Source organism: Mya arenaria, chromosome 5 (genome assembly GCF_026914265.1).
Source record: "Mya arenaria isolate MELC-2E11 chromosome 5, ASM2691426v1".
NCBI lineage: Eukaryota > Metazoa > Mollusca > Bivalvia > Myida > Myidae > Mya > Mya arenaria.
In genome coordinates, this window is record NC_069126.1 from 38,728,912 (window position 1) to 38,753,942 (window position 25,031).

The 25,031-nt window shown below is 36.2% G+C and overlaps 1 protein-coding gene across 5 annotated transcripts in view; it reads right to left on the reverse strand.

Moving 5' to 3' along the window:
• The window catches only part of LOC128234115 (uncharacterized), a gene marked incomplete at its 3' end in the record, with an annotated part of 70,957 nt that overhangs the window by 19,372 nt on the left and 26,554 nt on the right, over positions 1–25,031 (reverse strand). For 3 of the 5 annotated variants that reach the window (XM_052948134.1, XM_052948135.1, XM_052948133.1), the window contains 3 exon segments: positions 4,570–4,699; positions 4,880–4,995; positions 8,047–8,265. In XM_052948134.1, the coding sequence (XP_052804094.1) occupies positions 4,570–4,699; positions 4,880–4,995; positions 8,047–8,265 (465 nt within the window). 5 annotated transcript variants of the gene reach the window in all.

Genomic DNA, 25,031 nt, shown 5'->3' on the forward strand with positions numbered 1-25,031 from the left:
TACTAATAACTATATCAATAAACTATGGAAAATGACCCGTGTCACCAACAACTGCAGCATTTGTTGCCTTTTCGTGAACACCTAGTATACATATTAAGAATTTTAGGTGAAGCTTTTTACATAGCATGTCACAACTATATTTGAAGATATCAAAATTAGTCTTTTTAGCCTTGAAGAAGGTGTATTTATGGTATCCCATATTTCACTGGTATATAAAACAACAGGTTTGACAGTATGATCAAAAAGATGTAAACTTGTTTTAACATCTGGGATAAAGTTGCCAAAACTTTTATATAATTTGAAATTAGCTTTCAATGCTCTTTTATAAAGGTCATTTTGACAGTATGAAAATGTTCCCGAAGAAGAAAATAGAATTTCTAAATATGTATATGTTGTAACATGTTTTATTTCACAGTCTTTATAAAAATACTTGGTAGATGATATGCGTCCACTATTGCACTACTTGATAACAATACAAGGTCATCTGCATACAGTAAACAGCTAAATTTACAGTTTTTTAGAGTAACTTGGTCATCTGTTTCACCAAAACACTGTGGTAGGCTGTTAAGAAATGATTTAAAAAGATTCGGACTGAGATTATCACCAATTTTGGGCATGCTTTTTTCTGTTAAGGTATCTTAAGTCTTACATGCATATAATTGCTGCTATCCATATCCTTTATAGTTATATAAAAAGGTCCGGTTATCCCTATATCAAAAGTTTATTAAGAGTATTGAAGGTATAACTGTGTCGAACGCCCTGGCAAAATCAACAAAACAGGCAAATAGTTTTCCCCATCATTTAAGTATTTTTCAATGAGGGTTTTTACCACAAACATATGATCACTTATTCTTGCTTTTGGCTGAAAACCTTAAAAAGTCCTGGCAAAAGTATGGTTTGGCCACACTTGATCATTTCGTTAGAGATTGAGTTTAATCCAACAGCCATTTGTTCTTAAGTTTCTTTATTACAGATGCAATCTCATTATATGTTTTAACATTTTCTTTGTTTTGAAGTATTTTTTTTAAATGGTTATTTTTAAAGTCCTTTTTATTGCTGAATAAATTTGAGAAGTATTTATTAGGAGATATTTTTGTGAATGATCATCATTGAACTTAACTTCTTTAAGCTCTTTAACTAATGACCAATATTCCTGTGGATTATTATCCTGCAATGTATTTAATCGTTCAAATATTAGTCTTTTGAATTAATTCTTCTTTCTCTTACTATAAATTTTGCTAAATTTAAAGAATGAGCCTCAAATGGTAGGGTCTGAAGTATTTATAGAGTATGGCAAACTCTTCTGTTTTAAAGTGTTTCCATGATTTTAAGATCATTATCAAACCATCTTTTTGGTAAGCTTTCTTAGCTTTCATAGCCTTCCTTTGTTTCAAGGTTTTTTCACATACTTCATGCATAATACTATAAATGTTTAATTATATTATCAATTGAGTTCGAAACTTTAGGTTTTATATCTGAGTTGGTAAAACATGGATTATTGATTAAATTCTGAATTTTAGATTTTACATTATTTGGTAATAATGTTTTTGAATATTACAGAAGATTCTTTTTTCCATGAATATTCAGTTGGAACACATGATATAGTGGAAGACGCGTCTTCAATAGTTTCTCAAAGTGTGCAGCAAGTTTTACAGATATAATAGCATGGACACTCAGCAACGGATCATGTTCATGTACAACAAATTAGACAATTTTGTTATCTGATACCATACACTAGTCCACAACACGTTTACCATAACATTTAAAGCATGTAAATTTACCATGTTCCCATTTGTTACCATTGACATAAAATTAAAAAATCAATGTGAAATCGATTAAAATTAAGATAACAGACACGGTTATATTGAATGTCTTCATATAACCTTTGTTAACACGCTGTATAAATAAAATACAATGCATGTGAGGATTCGTGTGTAGAAAATAATAAAGTCTTGTTTTGCAGTGTACAGTTTTGCTGCATAATCTATGATGCCACGGCAAAAATGACTTAATGATCAATTTAACATCATAGTATTAGGTTATTTCATTCTTATCTATCAACTTGAAGCTCGTTTGGCCACAGCTATAGAACATTTGTTTTTATCGCAAACCATAACGATATAACCTGTTAGCGCCTGCATCTTGAATGCATTTATAGGTTACTGGTATCACGAATCTTATCTAGTTAACCTGGTCCCAAATTCTCGAAACTTCTTAAGTCCCTTATGACAGGATTAAGCTAATCGCATTATTTTTGGTTTTCAATAAGACTTCTTTAAGCGTTTTTGTACTGTATAAAGAAATTATCTTTATGATAATAACAATAAACATTTGTCATTAAGGCCACACCAAATTAATGTTTAGTTCCTCGGATTTTTGCCAAAAAAATTGGAGCGAGCGAGTGTCAGTTTTCATAAAAACCGAAGCGAGCGAAGAGCGAAAAATATATTTTTCCTTATATTTAATATAAATAAGAAAGATTGTTCAAAATAATTGCCCTTAAAGCCATTTTAATGCCATCTTGAACTGAACCTCTAATGGACATTGGGAAAATGTCGGAAAACATACTATTTATTCATCCGTGTTTAGTACAAACATTATATGGATAAATCTAATTTCTTATATAATTAAAACGTATTTAAATATGACGATCATTCATAATAATAAATAACCCTGCTTTTAGTAAAGTTTGAAACGACTTATATAAATCTACCTGAATCAGTTTAACATAATATGCAACTGTATTTAGACATAACTTAGGATTGATTTTGGATTTGTAAAAAATGATCACTTACACACTGGCATCATCAAACATCAGACTCCATATAACATAGACTAAATTTTGTTTTTATTATCAAAGGAAATGCAATGACATGTGCTTATTAAAACAAAAAGAACATGGGTATTTTTCAGAGTACTTATTTTGGTTATTTAGATGTTTTTATGCACCAGCCAATTGTATATGCCCCCCCCCCCCCCTAAGTCCAGAATAGCGGGGACTTTGACTTGAGGTCTCTCAAAACCCGGGTAAAATACCCGACCTGCAGGGACACACTGCTGGTAAAATCCCTGCCAAATGGCCCTGCAACCCCGAATACCTATGTGAGGCCCATTCCCGACTATTTTCAATATGCCTCTGCTGTCCCTGGTATACCCCTGGAACAAGGGCGAGGGGTGGGCGGGGCAGTGGTTACAATTGACAAGTGCATTACAATCCCGGATTATGTTGCAAATAAAAACAAAATATAAGGTGATAAATTTTGGCTTAATTATGTTGAGGTATATCCAGACCAGTGTTTATATCGCTATTTGTGAAAAGATATTTGTTCAAAACTGTTGCTTTGTCAGAATTTGATCAAAAATGAGCTTGATACATCAATTTGGACCAAACAATGACTCATGTTCCAGTTAAGTTGACCTGTGACATCTATAGCATCGTCGTAACGAGGTATGATGTTGGTCCCTTGTATTATGACTTAAAAAAATGGTACTAAGTTGATCATTCCGATTTCCATTCAAAACGAGTCACTAATTACGCAATATAATCGCTACCAGTCTCAGATACATATGCTTTATTGCATAATGATTGCTTTAAATAATGATCCTTTAGTTCATGAGACGATCAACAATGACTTCAAGCATGCTCAAAACATATTTATTGTCAAAAATAAGATTTTATTTCCAAACTTCGAGCCACATTGTTTATACCGGAAGCGGCCATTTTGATTGAATTTATTTAACCCATGCTAAACCGATCGATATACAGTATAAAAACACTACGCATCGGTAACTTCCCTTTACAAACACACGAAAACTAGCGTAGAAAAATTAAACTTGATTATTTTTAGCCTTTTAATAAATTATTACCTGAAAAAAATCTGCTTGGCGATCAAAATAGAGGTGCGGGCGCACAAAAAAAATAAAAATATTTTTTTTACATTTTCAAAAAAATAGGAGCGGTAAATCCGCGGAACGAAATATCAATTTGGTGTGGCCTAATCGAAATTCAAATTAAGTATTATTTTGGCTATTTGAAATAAGCTACATTATGCCTCTTAAGCTTAAGAAGTTTCAAGAAACTGAGACCAGTTAGTAAGTTACTACCTAAGTGGAATTCGCAAATCATAACTTGATAAACTGTTCCTGCTAAAAGCCAAATATGCATTTATAGATAAGTTGTAACACGAATCTTATCTAGAACCAGTAAATGTTATTTATTAAGTGGAATTTGCAAACCATAACTAGTAAATCTGTTTATGTTGTACAGCTAAAAAGCTAACAGGTGGCAGTTCTGGGCACTTTCAAGCCAGTTTTTAATCTTATGATATTTATCTTACCTAAAACCATTCGCGAATATTAATTGGATAGCTAGATAATTATCGCGAAAATTAAGTGGTTAACACGAAACAAATCGCAAACGTTAACAGGTTTTCTTACGGCAGCTATATGCCACCATAGGAATGAGCTCTTGGGTTATACAATAATTTAGTCATTGCGACGTTCGATTGTTTTTGTTCACTTTCAACAAATGAGGGTTTGTTGCATCTATTAGCAATTTATGATACATACGGAATTTGTAGGCAGTGAATACGCCTTCTCCCCCACACCGCTCCTCCCAGCTGCCTGGACACACTAGGTTGCAACGGAACATAGGCTCCACGCCCCCGGCATGCACCCGACTACACAAACATCGTCTGCCCTAGGGTGAAGTATGATGGAACTTTTTATTTCAATTATTTCTTCAGTCGCCGAATGTAAAATCACTTACTGGGGAGACTTTTAAACTAGACAAGTAATATAGCATGCACAAGGTATTCAAAGCTCTGATAACATTTACCAGTAAGGCATTTTTTATATTTGCTGTGGTTATGGGCATTACCTGAAGCAGGAAGTAAGAATATCCACGGCAGGCCATACCGCATTCCGTCATCTGGTTGTGCTTGGAGGTCTCGTAGGTTTCCGTATCCCGAGAAAAGGTTTCTTCCGCCACACACCCTATAGGTTAAATTAATATAATCAGAAAACAAATTTGACTGCATGATAATTCATATGGCTCAAGACCACAGTTATCTACCCCCCGTTGACCAAGATCCGGATGTTAATACAGAAAAAAGAGTGCTTGTGTTCAAGTATCAATATTTTATTAAAATTGAATGAAAAAGAAGCAAAAAAATGTTCATTTTGCAGAGAACTTGACTGAATTTGACACTCTATTGCAGAAATTGATAGTTTTCAGTGTAAATATTGGAAAAATCATAGCTTGTGGAAGTCTGAAAATTAGTTGTTTATAGCCGATTGACTCCTTGGCGGAAGGGTTCTGTATTTGAACTCAATTTTGACAGTCGGGTCAATGGTCAACATGGTGTTTTCTTGTGATTATATTTTGTGTCTTGAATTATTCTAGAGATGCCATGTCCTTGTTTTTCAATTGGGATGTGTATAAAGTCAAAAGCCAGGTTAGTGTCTATATGAAACATATAGTAAAAATAACTCTGGTCTCACGCCATATAATGCATTCCTGCCTCAGTGTGTGTCCAACATGGTGTACTCGTATAAACCGTCATAAATGTTAGGACGCACAGCAAACAAGGCTGCACCTGTTTGTATGACAGAAGACGCATCTCAGTTCTGAACCGGAGTTTGAACATTGGTTTTGTTTCTGTATATGCATATACAAACCGTTTAACAATATATGTACTGCCAGTACTCCGGCATATAGGCACTTTGCAGATTTGTTTTGCAATAGACCAAAAACCGAACTGATATACTGAACGAGCAACAGTATGATGACTCTAAAACAACCCAATTCAAACTAAGTTTGGTTTGGTAACAATCAATTCTAGCTGAAACTACTTAAACAATGTGACTTTTCGTTTGACACAAACACATTTTATACTTTTGAAGTTCATAAATATGTCCGTATTACTCACCTGGGTACCTGGAGAAAATAGTGAAGCTAGCTATTGCTAAGGAAGTCGTTAGTTGCTTACACAAAATGTGGTTGCTAAGAAAGGTAGTGGTTGGTGTTTAATACATCCAGGGCTGCTAAAGAATGTGATGGTTTATAGGGAAGCAAGCCATGGTTGATGTAGTCATTGCCGGTTACTAAAAACAAATATGGTTTCTAAGAAATTGATGGCTGCTAAGGGGATGCATGGTTATCAAGGTAGGGACTGCTGCTAAGGAAGTCATATGCTTAGAAAAAAACATGTTTCAAACAAAATTTGAGCATGCTGAGGAGGGCGGTGTTTGCTAAGAAAGTTGATGGTTGCGGCCTCGTCGTTTTGAAGAAGATGTTTTTAACGGTTTCCCTTATATAGTTCAATATAAAACAAGGACAGTTCATTAAGTAAACTAGTACCTGACATATGTTCGTGAGCCACGACCATGACGCTCAAGATTAATATGACTTTTAATTAGGATTTTTTTAAAATCTAAATGGAAGTTTTTGGGAATTGTTCTGTAACTTGCTAGATACTATTACTGTGACCTACCCTAGTATCGCACAAAACTCTGGGAGCTATGGCTTATCCACGTAAGCAGTGAACACGGTGTTAGCCGTTTTTAGAAGCCCGTATCGTTCATGAATGAATATTCTCACAAATAATAAAAATATAAATGGTGTTTAAACTGCGTGTGCCATCAAAATGTTTTTATAATAAAAGTTTCCTCGTATGTTAATTTTATCATGATATAGAGCATATATGACAGCTTAATAACTGGGTCAGTAGATGTGGGTGCATAGTAGCTATAGGGCTGTCGATATATTTAGATCGCGGTGAGTTCAGGTTAATAATAGCTAACAAAGACTAACTGAGTAGACAGTGAATTTGATTGCGTTTTACGTTTCAAAAAAAGGAAAAAAATCACGTTGTTTTATTTTACTCGCATGGTGACAACGACAAAATAAAACGACACTAACTTATTCAGTTATGTAAAATGGAATGAAGAAACGTCCAACAAGCAACTTTAATAGAGAGTGTCTAGAATAATAAATATTTTTTTCAATGTAAGTATAATAAATATTTAAATTGCGCTTATATAATGCAATAATAGTGATAAGATAATATTTCCCTCTCTTGTTTTTGATTGTTATGAGGCAACTTATAAATAAATGCAATCAACCTGAACTACCCTAAATTAACACTAACATTTGTGGACCACAGATTGGCTCTAAAACGTCAAACGTAAACGTTTTACGTACACCGTAAATAAAACAATGGGTACAATGAGTGTTTCTATGCGATTAAATGGAATTGTGTATTTTAACAACATGACTTATTAATGTTATGAAGGTTTTCAAATTACAGGACATAATAGTCAGAACAAAAAGTCCCTGATTATGATACATCATTCAGACGACTATTGATTTTCTGTTGCTTCATATACTTTTGTACTATAATGCATACATGTGTAAAATGAATGTTTGGTTCTCTCACTTAAACAGTGTAATAGAATATTTGCCATCTAAACGTATCATATGGAAGATCATATGTTTATATTCGACTGTAAATGTATACATATTAGAAAAATTGCACATGAACTGTTATGAATCATATGAAGTTCTTAAACAACTAAGTTGGCGAAAGCAAAAATGTCTAGTGAATAGGCTACTGCTTTAAAGGGACTCGCTTAAGTTTTGGCACCAATTTCCCCCGGTAATACATCTGAAAACACTTCTATTATAATCATTTTACTCATTGATACTGAATTTGCAGAAAAAATACACTTGAAGTATAAAAACAAATATTTTAATTTACGTTGGGAGCGAACCAGCGCAGGTACATTCAAGAATCCCATTTATAAGTGCCTGACATATATACATGTTGTATGAGCAATAGTCAACTATGTAAATTGCCCTTGAAAATAAATCACATTTTATTAATAGTATACATGGAATACTCTGACATTTAATCGCCGAAAAAGGGCATAGCGCTATCATTACCTGACATTTAGGTTATGAGACACGATCCATTCGTTCTCAGGGGACCTGGTCAACCAAACAACAATAGTGTAGCTGAACTAAAACAAAGACTACTTATATACCAATCAACCAAACCCAGGGTGACAGTATCTTGTCAGTCCATATTGCTCCTGATTCTTTGACCAACTGTTCAGTTTCATGTGCCCTGCTGTAGTGTCCGCGCAAGACTTTGTAGATGGCGTTTTCGTCAGCTATTTTTGAGCCCTTTCTGCAGCCGGTTTGAGCCTCAGTCCAAGTTTTCGGATCCTCGTGAATAACGTACCCTTTTCGCGCTAGTGTTGCTGAAAAGGTATAAATGCACAAAAGCAACTTTACAAACTAAACATTTTTCTTGGACAGGGATGATATTCTAAACATTAAAAAAATGATTAAAGGTTCCTCCTTAGTTTTTCAGATGTGTTTACTAGTTAAGTTTTTGATAGATACTGACCCTGATAACAGAATTCATCCCGCCTTGTTGAAGTAGAAGTAGTGTAACGTGCGAGGCCAACAAGGCCAACAGATCCCTTCAGAGAAAAGCATGCTCGACCCTGAATGGGCCCACTAGTCTTTATATACAGTAAATTTTCAATCCACAGTTGAACGTTACAGTAGTAGTAGTAGTAGCAGTAGTAGTAGTGGTAGTGGTAGTGGCAGTGGCAGTGGCAGCAGCAGCAGCAGTAGCAGTAGCAGTAGTAGTGGTAGTGGTAGTGGCAGTGGCAGTGGCAGCAGCAGTAGCAGCGGCAGTGGCAGTGGTAGTGGCAGTGACAGCAGCAGCAGCAGCAGCAGCAGCAGTAGTAGTAGTAGTAGTAGTAGTAGTAGCAGTAGTAGTAGTAGTAGTAGTAGTAGCAGCAGCAGCAGCAGCAGCAGCAGCAGCAGAGCAGCAGCAGCAGCAGCAGTAGCAGTAGCAGTAGCAGTAGCAGTAGTAGTAGTAGTAGTAGATGAGCTTTTTAAGGAAGTTTAGTTTTACAAAATTTAAAAATGAATAAAAAAATAAATGTTGCAGTGTTTGAGAACTGTGCTTGTGGTATGCTTTTCTCGCAAAATTTTACCGTTACAATTCGTAGCACCATTAGTGGATTATTAACAGTTTTCGGAACAGATCAATATCATTATGCTAAAGGAATCATTACGTTATGTGGAGTAGAGCTAAATGCGGATATATTGTTGTTGTTCATATACTTAAGAATAATTTAAAGACCACTTACATAAACTAATATATCTCAATTGGTATACAAAGCTATTCATTACATTTAAGTTCATATAGTGCAATATTGTTATATTGTTAAGATACCAATCCATATGGAATAAATCCAGCCGAGTAGATGAGGTCAAAGTTACTTGCTTAATTTGAACAAAACCACCAGAAACTTAAGAAAAAGATAATTAATTAGAATTTTATTCATTCGAGTAGCAACACGACAATTTCAGCCAAACCGAACGCTGAATATTCGTGCCTTATTTTTACTACGTAAGAGGCGCCGCAGTCTTAACTAGAACAATGGCAATATCACTACTCTTGGAAATAAGTGCAAGGTATGTCGCTTATTAAGTGTTTTAGCAACTCCTCACACGTGTCAAAACGCTATGTACTCACAAAAGTGTGTATGATTACTCCGCATTGTATCCTCCAATACCTTTGAATAAACGCATAACTTTAGCACGCCGAGCTTTGTTCCCCAACAAAAAAGCAACAAAGAAGTTATTCTCATGTCTTCAATAGCTATGAATGAAGACCACCAATGTAACATACTCACGTCATCCATAAAGGATCAACCGAAGGAATACCTACAAGTTGTCATACATCATTCATAACTACCAAAGGAGGACCATCAATATGTCTTTCTTAAATCACCCATAACTACGAAAGTCACCCATAGCTACCAATGGAGGACCATCAATGTGTAATATAACGCTTACGTCATCCATAACTACCAAGGAAGACCATCAATGTGTAATTTAACGCTTACGTCATCCAAAGCTACCAATGGAAGACCATCAATGTGTAATTTAACGCTTACGTCATCCATAGCTACCAATGGAAGATTATCAATGTGTAATTTAACGCTAACGTCATCCATAGCTACCAATGGAAGACCATCAATGTGTAATTTAACGCTTACGTCAGCCATAGCTACCAATGGAAGACCATCAATGTGTAATTTAACGCTTACGTTGGCCATAGCTACCAATGGAGGACAATCAATGTGTAATATAACGCTTACGTCAGCCATAGATACCAATGGAGGACAACCACTCTGTTATTATAACGCTTGCATCAGCCATAGCTACCAAAGAAGGACCATCACTGTGTAATACAAGTACAAAATTGCTGAAGGAGACAGCAAAAAGGCTCGCTCTAAATCGATCCATAGCAATGTACGGTTAGTATTTTGTGAGGGGGCGAATAGGCAGTTTCAGTACTGACACATGGACATTTTAATAAGCCTAGGTCTGTTTTATTACATATATATAAGATTGTAATGCAAACATGGATGAGCTAACAAATGTTATTCAAGTAATGCAGGACTTCCTTCAAGCTTTATTTTACTTTAAGACAGACTTTGAGTAATATACATTGAAACGTTTCGTAATAAGAACTTTGTTTAAAAAAAATGCATTTTGTGTATTTTGAAAAGCTGAAATTAGAAAAAAATAGGCACTATAAATGACTATAAGGCTAATTTGTTCTAGTCATGTTAGTCAGGACACAATGTAAAATTGGGCGAAATGAACTGAAAAATAAAAAGTGGCTTTTATTTAAAATTTGAAATTGAAACAATATAAATGCAAGTTAAAAAAAGAAGTGACATATGGTTTTGAAACACAGATGTGTCCATCAAGTATGAAATATGCAACATACTAATAAAAAACTGAGAAATAGCAAACTTAAAGTCTTAAATGAATAGTTTGAAATGGGATAAATGGATGTTAACATAGTGTTTATATATACCATTCAGAATTTTGCGCTTGTTGTCGGTGCGAACGACATTGGCCGAAGATCACAGTGTGTGTATATACCATGTGATTAATTACGTCATAATGACGTCATTCTGCTACTAAACATAGAGCGCATTGAGACAAAAAAATGGGTTAAAACGACATGAATAGAAGTAGTTCTTTGGAGTTTGCGGTCTTAAGACTACCTGCGCGCATGCGTAGATAGTCTAAAAAGGCTCGCTCTGTGGATATGACGTCATATCAGATAAAGGAAATGTAAATAAATACATATAAATAATTCGTCATTAGTAACACTATGTTCAAAATACTACACATCCATGTATTTTCAGTCAAGTCAAGTCAAGTCAATTTTATTCTCTGGAATTCATGTACAACATGAAAACATTGAGGTGCATATTAAAGTCAATGGAATATATAGGCTCAAATCAGACATAAATAGATATTGATGATAACGTGTACCATCATAATCTTTAACATAACTATTTAGATTCGATACCTATAAGAAGTTTAAGAGCATATTGTAATGCTATTTAAAAACAATGGGAGAGTCACTTTTAGTAAGGAAAAAATACACACAAAAAAAAACAACAAGAAAAAAAAGAAAAAGAAGAATACAACAACATTTAAATATATGTGTTAGAGAAAATAAATGCATTTACTTACAGATATGTCAATTCTATATATAAATGGAAATGTAAACATCAATTCTAACATATATTAAAACATACCGCGCTAACCTATTTTGTCTGAGAATACCATTTGCCATTTTGCAGAGATTTAAGAAATCTTTTAAGTAGCATTATTAAACAATTGTTCGAGTTTATAAATGTTTGGATGTCTGTAAAAATATGGTCTAATTAAGTGTGTATGCTCATCATCAAAATTAATGCATTCAAACAATAAAAGAAATTCGTCACCAAGTTTGTTACGATGTTGAGATTTGTCAATGCTTTATTTTAAATAGATTAGATCAATTGATCACGGCTAAAAGGAGTTCAGGGGGATTATCGGTTTATGTCAGACAGAGATTTGTTACTAATGATATGTTTATTTTGTCACGCAATGATAGTCATGTATGGATAAGGATTGATAAGAGCTGCATTAAGCAAACCTGTGATCTATATGTATGTGTATGTTATATAGTACCAACCACGTCAAGTAGAAATATCTATATTGAAAATAATATTTTTGATGTTTTACAAGATAATATGATTACTATAAAAGGTAAATATGGCGAGGAAAATTGCTCATTTATGATAGTGGGAGATCTTAATTCACGCGTAGGTTTAATGCCTGACTATGTTGAAAACGATAATATTGATTTGCAAAATTAACACTTTTTGCCAGATGATTATATAATTGATAGGGCTTTACCGAGAACCTCTCAGTACAGTCAACCAAAACGGTCGTTTACTAATAGACTTTTTGATCCAAACAGGCCTAAGAATTGCAAATTGCCGGGTGTGTGAAGATAAAAATATTGGGTCTTATACCTTTATAGGTAGTAATGGTTCTAGTGTAGTTGATTACTGTATTATGGAAGAAAGTTCTTTGCAAGAGTTTACATATTTTAAAGTGCACTGTGCAAACATTTTATCCGATCATTGTTTGATAGAGTTTGGCATAATTTGTAATAATAACAATAATAATAATACGAATAAGGGCAATAATAATAATAATAATAATAATAATAATAATAATAATAATAATAATAATAATGATAATAATAATAATAAAATTGTTTGTATACATTTAAATGGGATAGCGAAAACAAATATATATATATACACAATCACTTAATAGTGCTACATTTAAGACACTAATGGCAAATTTAGAAAATAATGTCGAACAGGCGTCTTCGGGAAACGATATTGATAGTAATTTAAATAAGTTTGTTACAGGTATTGATAGTATTTGCCAACCTTTATTTTCGAGATAAACAAAATCTAGTGTGAACACTTACACATTTACTAAGAATAAGCAAGATACGTTGTTGTTTAATAATATATGTTCTGATGATAAAAATATGTTTTACTAAGCACTAAATAATTACAGAAGAAACAATTCTCAAGAAAATAGGCGTCTAATGATTGAAGCTAGAAGTAAATATAAGGCTAGCGTTCGAAAGTTCAACTTTCAGAAAATGAAAGAGAACACTAATAAACTTTATAAAGCAAAACATAAAAATGCAAAAGATTATTGGAAGCTATTAAAAGAAGGCACGACTCACCAAACACCAAAAAATTATAAGCATGGACTCTTTTACGGAATACTTTCAGGCAATAAATGATCCCAATGATAGGTTTTTTCAAGCTGACGACGATGTAGTTTATTTTAACTATGAAGTAATGCAGACTGAATTAAATAGCATGTTTGTAGAATTGGATATTCCATTTACTTCAAACGAGTTACAAAAGGGTATTTCAAATCTCAATACTGGAAAGAGTGCAGGACCAGATCTATTGTTAAATGAATTTTTTATCAAGTGTGAAGCTGAACTTTCACCTTTCTTGTTAAAACTGTTCAATAAGATACTTTACCTTGTATATTTTCCGGATAATTGGACCGAAGGCTTTATTGTTCCAATACACAAAAAAGGGAGTATCAATGACCCAAACAATTTTAGAGGTATTACTTTGTTAAGCGTCCTTGGAAAATTATTTACAAATTTAATTAATAGTAGGCTTTCAAACTGGGCCGAAAATTACCATGTATTACTAGAGGCACAGGCAGGATTTAGGGCTAAGATGGGAACTACCGACAATATTTTTGCTTTGCATGGACTAATAACTCATTTTATTAATCAAAATAAGCAACTATTCTGTACGTTTATTGATTTTACTAAAGCTTTTGACTACATTGTAAGGGAAAATCTTTGGTTTAAAACATTTAGACTTGGTATTCGGGGTAGACTTTTTAAAGTTATAAAATCCATGTATAGTCATGTATATACAAGAATTTAGCTTCAGAACGACATAGGTACTATATTCGAAAGTCATCTAGGGTTGCGACAAGGTGAATGTCTTTCGCCAATATTGTTTTCTCTTTATATTAATGACTTGGAAGAAACACTTTATCTTAAGGGGGCAAAAGGGGTGGATACTAATTTATTGAAATTTTTCTTACTTATGTATGCAGACGATATTGTAATTTTTGCAAATTCTGCGGAAGAACTCCAGTTTAATCTTGATATACTAGGTGAGTACTGCAAACAATGGAAATTAAAAGTTAATATAAATAAAACAAAAGTGTTAATTTTTAGAAAAGGTGGAAGAGTGCCTAGAGATCTGGAGTTTTTATATGACGATGCCACCATTGAAATTGTAAATAATTTTACGTACTTAGGAATAGTTTTTACAACAGGAGGATCGTTTATGCAGGCCATAAAAACCTTAGCTGGTCAAGCGCAAAAGGCGATATACAAATTAAGAAAATACTTAAATAAATTCGTTAATATTACTCCAGAATATAAAATTGAGCTCTTTGATAAACTTATTAAGCCAATTTTGTGGTATGGGTCTGAAGTATGGGGATCTATTAAAAGAATTCATATAGAAAGGATACATACTCAATTTATCAAATATATACTATCTGTGAAAACTAGTACACAAAATGATTTTATCCTAGCAGAGACCGGTAGACTAGATATTCAGACACACAGCACTATAAGCATGATTAAGTACTGGTTTAAGGTTATTTGTTCTCCGGAACACAAATACATTAATCTTATTTATAAACTCATGTTAGATGATATTGAAATTCGTCCTTTAAAACATAATTGGGCAACACAGGTTAAAAGTGTTCTAAGCTCATTGGGCTTCTATCATGTAGTAGTTCATAGTAGGCTGACTGAATCTTCTAGGGCATTGTTTTATAGAAATATTTTTGGCTTTGATTTTCAGTTTTATTTAACATGCGTTAATATTGAAAAATATAGGATTGCTCTCAGCAAATTGAGGTTATCATCTCATAGATTTAGTATTGAAACCGGTCGATGGAACCGTACAGATATTTATAATAGGATATGTCCATCTTGTAACATTTTAGAAGATGAATTCCACTTTCTTTTTGAATGTTACATGGATACCGATATTAGACAAAGATACTAACCTCGATACTATCGTAGTCATCCAAGCATGTATAAAACAATTGCGTTTTATATGGCGAAGAATGTTAATGTAGTTAAAAATCTTGCAGTTTTTGTATTTAGAGCTTTTGAAATAAGGAAAGAGTTAACTAGGTAGCGTAATAATTTATAAAGAGTTTAAGCCTTAAATTTAAACGCATATTACTTTCATTTCTTTGTGTGTATAGTTTATATATGTTCTATACATGCTCGAATACTAAATGTTTTTACATTTGAACTATTGACTATGATCGCCATATAAATATATAAATGAATATGTATCAGCTTTTGCAATGATCAAGGGTCATTTCGACTTATTTCATTGAAACCATGTATTTTGAATGTTTGAAATGAAATAAAATCATCTTCCTCATCTTCTTACACGTTTGACAAAGTCTTTCGTTGACTGGTGTTCTATTCCAATTACCTGTTTCTATTGGTAGCCTATGAGTTCTTGTTCCTAATTTTATGAGTGGGAACAGTAAACACTTTGGTGTGGAGTGGAGGTAGTTCTCATAGCCGAAAGACGTTTTGAAACATTTATAAAATTGGCTCTTGCTTGAATTATCGATTTGTGACTACCATGTTGTTAGGAACATGTCCTTTAATTTACGTTTAACTATTAATTTAAGGTGTTTGGGATTCATGAACTGTTGGTTTTTCCAGGTGTCTATAAGCCCACACTTTATTAACGAGTTTTTAAAATATTCTCAGGTAAAGTTTGCGTTGTGTTTAACATGCATTTCTATATGACGAAAGAAAGTTTGTTTCTATTGTTGTTGTTGTCGTCGTCGTCGTCATTGCTGTTGTTGTTGTTGCTACATAAACGTGTCCAATAAACAATCATTCTTTCTTCGATATCTAAAGCTATTGGTACAGTCCCAGTTTCTCCGTAAACCATATAATTTGGTGTAGAACTCTTCGTTTTCAAAATATACTTTAAAAGTTTAAATTGATGTCTTTCTAAAATATCTAGGTGGCCATATCCACATAGTTCTGATCCATAAAGTAAAACTGGCTTAACTGTTTTATTGAATAATTCTATTTGGAGGTCAATAGGTAAACTAAGTCTGTTAGACTTTCTAAAGAAACTAAATGTGGCTCGTGTTACTTGCGCGGCTACATGTTGTTGTTTTTTTGTTGTTGTTTTTTGATAAAAGGACCCCGTTCTACTAAACAAAACTCCTAAATACTTGTATTCAAATACAGTTTCAAGCGATTGATTATTGGGTGTGAAATTAAAATTTGATTGCCTGAGAACACTACGTTTTTTGATTCTGTTGTATTCCAATTAATACAATAACTATTATAAGCAATAAGACCTGTCTGCAAATATGCTGCTTTTTCCGCCAAAATGAATGTATCGTGAATGTTTGGTTTGTGGTCGCCAAGCCGGACAAGTGGGTTTTCTCCGGTTTATTCGGTTCCCCCCACAACACAAGACCACACTCTCGCGTAAAATCGTGCCAAATATAGTGATTAATATAATGTCGTAATAACTTGTTTCACAATCGTTGTAAAATAAATATGTTTAAACTAATGTATCATCCGCATATGTATTTGAAAAGTTTCAAATATTGAAAAATTGCGTTATCTTCATTTAGATTTAATGAAATTCCGTTAACTGTGGGTCTTGACTGTAGGTAACTGTGTAGATCATTAAGAAAAAAGAAAATTAAAGAAGCGAATGATTTTCCCCTTGCTTCACTCCTTTGTTAGAAGGAAAGAAATATGAGTGCTTTGATGTAGTTGAGGAGAAACCAGATGACTTAATTTTGTTGTACATATCACTATAACTTTTAAAGATTTGCCATCAATATTACAATTTTGCACTTTTCCCCACAGTCCATCTCTCCATACTCTGTTAAAAGCTTGTTTAAGGTCTATGAATGCACATAACAATTTATTTTTGTGATGGTTTAGGTTTGCTATTAATTGCTCTAAAATAAACATATTATCTGTTGTCAAAAATCCCTTTGTAAAATCAGTCTGGCATTTGTTAATTATTTCTTTGTTCTCTACATAGTTTGTGATTCTATCACTTAAAACACAAGTAAATAATTTACCAAGAATATTGTTAATACAGTCCCAAATTGTATAAGAAATGAACAACAAAACTGCATAAATATGTAAAAATTGATGTATAAATGCGGAATATAAAAAGTATACGCAGCATAACTACATTCATGCATGTACTATTGAATAACATTTTTATCTAAATATTACATTTTTAATTGTTTATTCCGTCTAAATCCTATTGTTTTACTTGTTGTTGGAAATGCTTAAAGTTTTCCATTTGCATAGTATTGAAAGAATTGTACTCTGAATGTTTTACTAAAGCAATAAAATGCAATGGCAAGGAGGCCTCAAACAATGTCATTTGTTTGTTTTATGACACTGGGCACTAGCTTTCCCCATACATTTGTGACAATTGAATTTTAATTCCGTCTTGTATTTGTCCTATCTGATCCTAAAGTATCAAATAAATAAATGCTATCTTTGAACTCGCTCAATGGTCTTTATGGATGTGATGAATTTGGCATGCATGAAATTGTTGAGTCCATTTTAAAATTATATTTCCTCGGTTCATCGACCTAACAAAAAAGGTACACATTCAGTTAATTGCAGACCAGAAATAGTACAACATATTTGTTGTCTTAATAAAATATTTACTGCTTTTATATGTTTAGAAGAAAGATTTTATTTCTGTCATTTATTGTCAAGTTTATTATGGAAAGACCCATATCTGAAAACTCATTATCATTTCTTATATTTTTGAAAGTTGATATTTTCACTCCTTATTTTGCAGTGAAAATACCAAATTGATATTTTCACTGTTGTTATTTCACTGATAAACCTCCATATTTTATTGAAAAGCATGAAAGAAATAACGAATATTTTAGGCTCAAATACCCACATAATTATATACCTACCCTTTCATTTTTTACATTTAGGATTGTTTGTACTCATGAATTTATTGGAGACTGAAAGATCAATCGTTTTTCTTTTTTTGCCTTAAAAATTAAACTATGCAATTAAACTTAATTAATATTATGAACTTATTATCAAATTTTAACACCTGAGGGTTATCCCGTTACGAACAACAATTTAATCATCTATATTTCATCTAGTTTGCATAGTGCATATCAATAAAATTAGGTCCACTGTGGCCATTCTCACGTCATCCATAGCTACTAAAGGAGGACCATTATTGCGCCATTCTCTCATCATCCATAGCTACCAAAGGATGACCTACCAACGAAAGACCACTGTGGCGCCATTCTCAGGTCATCCATACCATCCAAGGGAGAACAAATATGGCGCCATTCTCAGGCCATCCATAGCAACCGAGGGAGGACCACTGTGGTGCCATTCTCACGTTATCCATAGCAACCGAGGGAGGACCACTGTGGCGCCATTCTCACGTCATTCATATCTATGAAGGGAGGACCACTATGGCGCCATTCTCATGTCATTCATAGCAACCAAAGGTGAACCACAATGGCGCTATTCCCACGTCATCCATAGGTACCGAGAGAGGATCACTATGGCGTCATTTTTACGTCACCTATAGCTACCACGGGAGGACCCCTGTGGAGCAATTCTCATATCATCCATAACTACCAAGGGAGGACCACTACGGCGCTATTCTCACGTCATTTATAGCTTCCAAAGGAAGACCACTATGGCGCCATTATTACGCCATCCATAGCTACTAAAGGAGGGCCACTATGGCGCCATTCCAACCTCGTACATAGCTACCAAAGGAGGACCACTCACGTGATCCATATCTACCGAGGGAGGACCACTATGGCGCCATTCCCACGTCACACATAGCTACCAAAGGAGGACAACTATGGCGCAATTCTTACGTCATCAATAGCTACCAAAGGAGGACCACTCTCACGTGATCCATATCTACCGAGGGAGGACCGCTATGGCGCCATTCCCACGTCACACATAGCTACCAAAGGAGGACCACTATGGCGCCATTCCCACGTCACACATAGCTACCAAAGGAGGACCACTATGGCGCCATTCTTACGTCATACATAGCTACCAAAGGAGGACCACTATGGCGCCATTCCCACGTCATACATAGCTTCCAAAGGAGGACCACTATGGTGCCATTCTTACGTCATCAATAGCTACCAAAGGAGGACCAATATGGCGCCATTCCCACGTCATACATAGCTACCAAAGGAGGACCACTATGGCGCCAGTCTTACGTCATCAATAGCTACCAAAGGAGGACCACTATGGCGCCATTCCCACGTCACACATAGCTTCCAAGGGAGGACCACTATGGCGCCATTCTCACGTCATCCATAGCTACCAAAGGAGGACCACTTTGGCGCCATTCCCACGTCACACATAGCTTCCAAGGGAGGACCACTATGGCGCCATTCTCACGTCATCCATAGCTACCAAAGGAGGACCACTATGGCGCCATTCCCACGTCATCCATAGCTACCAAAGGAGGACCACTTTGGCGCCATTCCCACGTCATCCATAGCTACCAAAGGAGGACCACTTTGGTGCCATACTCAAGTCATCCATAGCTACCAAAGGAGGACCACTTAGGTGCTATTGTTATGTCATACATAGCTACCAAAAGAGGACAACTATGGCGCCGTTCTCACGTCATCCATAGCTAACAAAGGAGAACCACTATGGCGCCATTCTTACGTCATACATAGCTACCAAAGGAGGACCACTATGGCGCCATTCCCACGTCATACATAGCTACCAAAGGAGGACCACTATGGCGCCAGTCTTACGTCATCAATAGCTACCAAAGGAGGACCACTATGGCGCCATTCTCACGTCATCCATAGCTACCAAAGGAGGACCACTTTGGTGCCATACTCAAGTCATCCATAGCTACCGAGGGAGGATCACTTTGGTGCCATTCCCACGTCACACATAGCTTCCAAGGGAGGACCACGTTGGTGACATTCTCAACCCATCCATAGCTACCGAGGGAGGATCACTTTGGTGCCATTCTCAACCCATCCATAGCTACCAAGGGAGGACCACTATGGCGCCATTCCCACGTCATCCATAGCAAACAAAGGAGGACCACTTTGGTGCCATTCTCAACCCATCCATAGCTACCGAGGGAGGATCACTTTGGTGCCATTCTCAACCCATCCATAGCTACCGAGGGAGGATCAGTGTGGTGCCATTCCCACGTCACACATAGCTTCAAAGGGAGGACCACTTTGGTGCCATTCTCAACCCATCCATAGCTACCGAGGGAGGATCACTTTGGTGCAATTCTCAACCCATCCATAGCTACCGAGGGAGGACCACTATGGCGCCATTCCCACGTCATTCATAGCTACCAAAGGAGGACCACTTTGGTGCCATTCTCAACCCATCCATAGCTACCGAGGGAGGATCACTTTGGTGCCATTCCCACGTCATCCATAGCTACCGAGGGAGGACCACTATGGCGCCATTCCCACGTCATCCATAGCTACCAAAGGAGGATTACTTTGGTGCTATTCTCAACCCATCCATAGCTACCGAGGGAGGATCACTTTGGTGCCATACTCAACCCATCCATAGCTACCGAGGGAGGATCACTTTGGTGCCATTCTCAACCCATCCATAGCTACCGAGGGAGGACCACTATGGCGCCATTCCCACGTCACACATAGCTTCCAAGGGAGGACCACTATGGCGCCAGTCTTACGTCATCCATAGCTACCAAAGGAGGACCACTTTGCGGCCATTCTCAACCCATCCATAGCTACCGAGGGAGGACCACTGTGGTGCCATTCCCACGTCACACATAGCTTCCAAGGGAGGACCACTATGGCGCCATTCTCACGTCATCCATAGCTACCAAAGGGGGACCACTTTGGTGCCATTCTCAACCCATCCATAGCTACCGAGGGAGGACCACTATGGTGCCATTCTTACGTCATCCATAGCTACCAAAGGAGGACCACTTTGGTGCCATTCTCAACCCATCCATAGCTACCGAGGGAGGATCACTATGGCGCCATTCCCACGTCACACATAGCTTCCAAGGGAGGACCACTATGGCGCCATTCTTACGTCATCCATAGCTACCAAAGGAGGACCACTTTGGTGCCTTTCTCAACCCATCCATAGCTACCGAGGGAGGACCACTGTGGTGCCATTCCCACGTCACACATAGCTTCCAAGGGAGGACCACTATGGCGCCATTCTCACGTCATCCATAGCTACCAAAGGAGGACCACTTTGGTGCCATTCTCAACCCATCCATAGCTACCGAGGGAGGATCACTTGGGTGCCATTCTCAACCCATCCATAGCTACCGAGGGAGGACCACTGTGGTGCCATTCCCACGTCACACATAGCTTCCAAGGGAGGACCACTATGGCGCCATTCTCACGTCATCCATAGCTACCAAAGTAGGACCACTTTGGTGCCATTTTCAACCCATCCATAGCTACCGAGGGAGGACCACTTTGGTGCCATTCCCACGTCACACATAGCTTCCAAGGGAGGACCACTATGGCGCCATTCTTACGTCATCCATAGCTACCAAAGGATGACCACTTTGGTGCCTTTCTCAACCCATTCATAGCTACCGAGGGAGGACCACTATGGCGCCATTCCCACGTCACACATAGCTTCCAAGGGAGGACCACTATGGCGCCATTCTCACGTCATCCATAGCTACCAAAGGAGGACCACTGTGCCATTCTCAACCCATCCATAGCTACCGAGGGAGGATCACTTTGGTGCCATTCCCACGTCACACATAGCTTCCAAGGGAGGACCACTATGGCGCCATTCTTACGTCATCCATAGCTACCAAAGGAGGACCACTATGGTGCCATTCTCAACCCATCCATAGCTACCGAGGGAGGATCACTTTGGTGCCATTCTCAACCCATCCATAGCTACCGAGGGAGGACCACTATGGTGCCATTCCCACGTCACACATAGCTTCCAATGGAGGACCACTATGGCGCCATTCTCACGTCATCCATAGCTACCAAAGGAGGACCACTTTAGTGCCATTCTCAACCCATCCATAGCTACCGAGGGAGGATCACTTTGGTGCCATACTCAAGTCATCCATAGCTACCAAAGGAGGACCACTTAGGTGCTATTGTTATGTCATACATAGCTACCAAAAGAGGACAACTACGGCGCCGTTCTCACGTCATCCATAGCGTCCAAAGGAGGACCACTATAGCGCCATTCTCATGTCACCCATGGCCACCAAAGGAGGACCACAAATGTGTATTACATGTTCTCACTTCATCCTTAGCATATAAGGGAGGACCACTTATCTGTCATACATGTGCTCACGTCATCAATAGCTTCCAAAAGATTACCACTAAGGTGTCATTGTCATGTCATCCAAAGCTTCAAAAGGAGGATCACTATGGAGCCTTTCTCACGTTCTACAAAGGGAGGACCACTGTTATGCCATACATGTACTCACGTCATATGTAGCTACCAAGAAGGACCACTAAGGTTCTATTATCACGTCATACATAACTACAACTATGGTGCCGTTTTCATGTCATCCAAAGATACCAAGGGAGAACGACGAATGTGTCATAATCACGTAATCCATAGTCACCAGAGGACGATGTCTAAGTTGGCAAAGGAGGACCATCAAGGTTCTATAATGGTTTTATTCACTCGTAGATAGGATTGATATCATAAACGTCAACGGGTGTTTCTGTACGTGTCAGGAAAATTACGAAAAGTTGGCATGTTTACTTCCGTCGAATTAAAGATTAAACACACAACTGGGCTTAAAGCGCAAACATGATTATTACAAGGTTAATCATGGTTAATTATAAAGTGCATGACCTGCGTATCTAAAATTTGGACTGTCCATAAATATAGCGTACAGAGTCTGACTCTGTGGCTTGTCAACATTTGCCATATAAAAAAAAACATTTTATGCAGTTAATTTCAGTCTGATTAAATTCTAAAGCACACTATGTTTTGATTTCATGTTTAAATCTGTTTCCGACCTCACCATGTGTTATGTTGTTGTGCAATGAAATGTGTCGTTCTGTTTTTTATGTGCATTGTGCATGTCAAAGATTGCCTCATTGTCACGCACTGTTATAATCATTTGATTGAGAGTATCTCATGTCAAACATATCAACTAGGCCAAACTGATTTACTTTGAACGATTTTCGGTAGTTTTACTGCATATTTTAAGACGATTTGTTGGATCATTCCTCGTACCCTACGAATATGGTCGAAATTATTGCTATTTGATAGGCACCTGAACTTTTCGATTCCATAAATACGCTGTTCGTTTCGTTTTCCTGTATTCATTTTCTGAATAAATGTTAGCACAATGTCAATATTTGCTATATTTATTAAAATGTATTTGATTGCCTTTGACACTATATAAGATAAAATAGTATGAGGAGTAAATAAAAATATACTGTATTGTCAAAAGTTCAATCTTACGGTTCTAATGTCACATGATGATCTATGGCAAACATTTATTTTGAAAACCTTAGCAGCAATACGTTTGATTGCACTAACGATGAGGCTGAGCAAGTTTGTTCAAGTCATGATTTTAATGAAGAAAATTCGACATTTCCAGAGTAAGACCAACCAATTTCTGTTATTGAAGTGCTTAGTGCAAATAAGCATTTAAAACGTAATAAGTCGGATTGTAGCGACTGTATTTTAAATGAGTGCTTCATTGATTCAGTGAATATGTTGGCATATTACCAAGTCACTTTTGTGATATATTAAAAAAGCATTTTATTGTCGGGTTTCTTTTCAGAAAAGTGGAAAGATTTAATTACTGTTATAAATTGCGTCACTGTTGAGCTATCTTTTTCGAAATCCAAATTGCGCATCCGAAAATGTGTCGATGCGCTTATTTATAGTTGTTGTAAATACGTTTTAAAACTAACTAAGATGTGCAATTCCTCTGTATTGGCATCATTTTACAAGATACATTTATAAATATAAAAGTAATTAACAAAACATCGGAAAATATTCTAGTTAATAATTAATAATTTACAAGAATAAGATAACGTGATACTAACGATGTAAACATTCATGGTCAATTTACACTGAACTTTATTGAGCTGTGTGCAGTTGGCTGAAGATTCCGTTACGACATTCGACATTTTCAAATATTTGTTTTATGTTTAATCATTATTTTATTCCGAAAGTCATGACGTTTCGTGACATTCACGATATTTGCAATATTCGATGTGTATGGTCTAAGCAACATTCACAACATTCGAGGCATTCGATGTGTATGGTCTGAGCAACATTCACAACATTCCTGACATTCGAGGCATTCGATGTGTATGGTCTGAGCAACATTCACAACATTCCTGACATTCGAGGCATTCGAGGCATTCGGAACTCTGGCGACGTTAGCCATATTTATGCCATTATCGCAACATTCACCATTTTCACACTATTCGCGACATTTACGACATTGCTCAGCAAATACAAGAAAGACTACTGATGCAAAGCATTAAAGAAGGATAGAAGAATGTGATAGATATACTATAACAACAGTATGTAGTTATTGGTTACCTTTAATTAACCAATATAAACTAAGCATAAAATGTTAGGTAAATTAGGGAAGTAATTTTACTCGCAGGAAATGTAAAATAAAATGTACTGTAATAATCTAATACTGAATGCGAATAAAAATGACTTGATACCAGTAGTAAGGTAGTCATAAGAAATTCTAGATGGCATTGAATGCGTCTGAATTGCAGATAAAACATAGTAATAAAATATCATCGTGAAAATCACAAGCTCGTAAAAACTTTGGTATACTAAAGTTTAACAGTAACTTAATTCAGAACTACAATATTGCTAGGATGACAACTCCAAATACGTATTGGTTTAGTTGCATTATTGTCATTAATATTTTGATCATGAATTGCCCTTACTGCTGTGCTTTTAATATCTATGTATCTATATGTTTTTAAAGAATGTAAAAAAAAATGGTTTGCTATG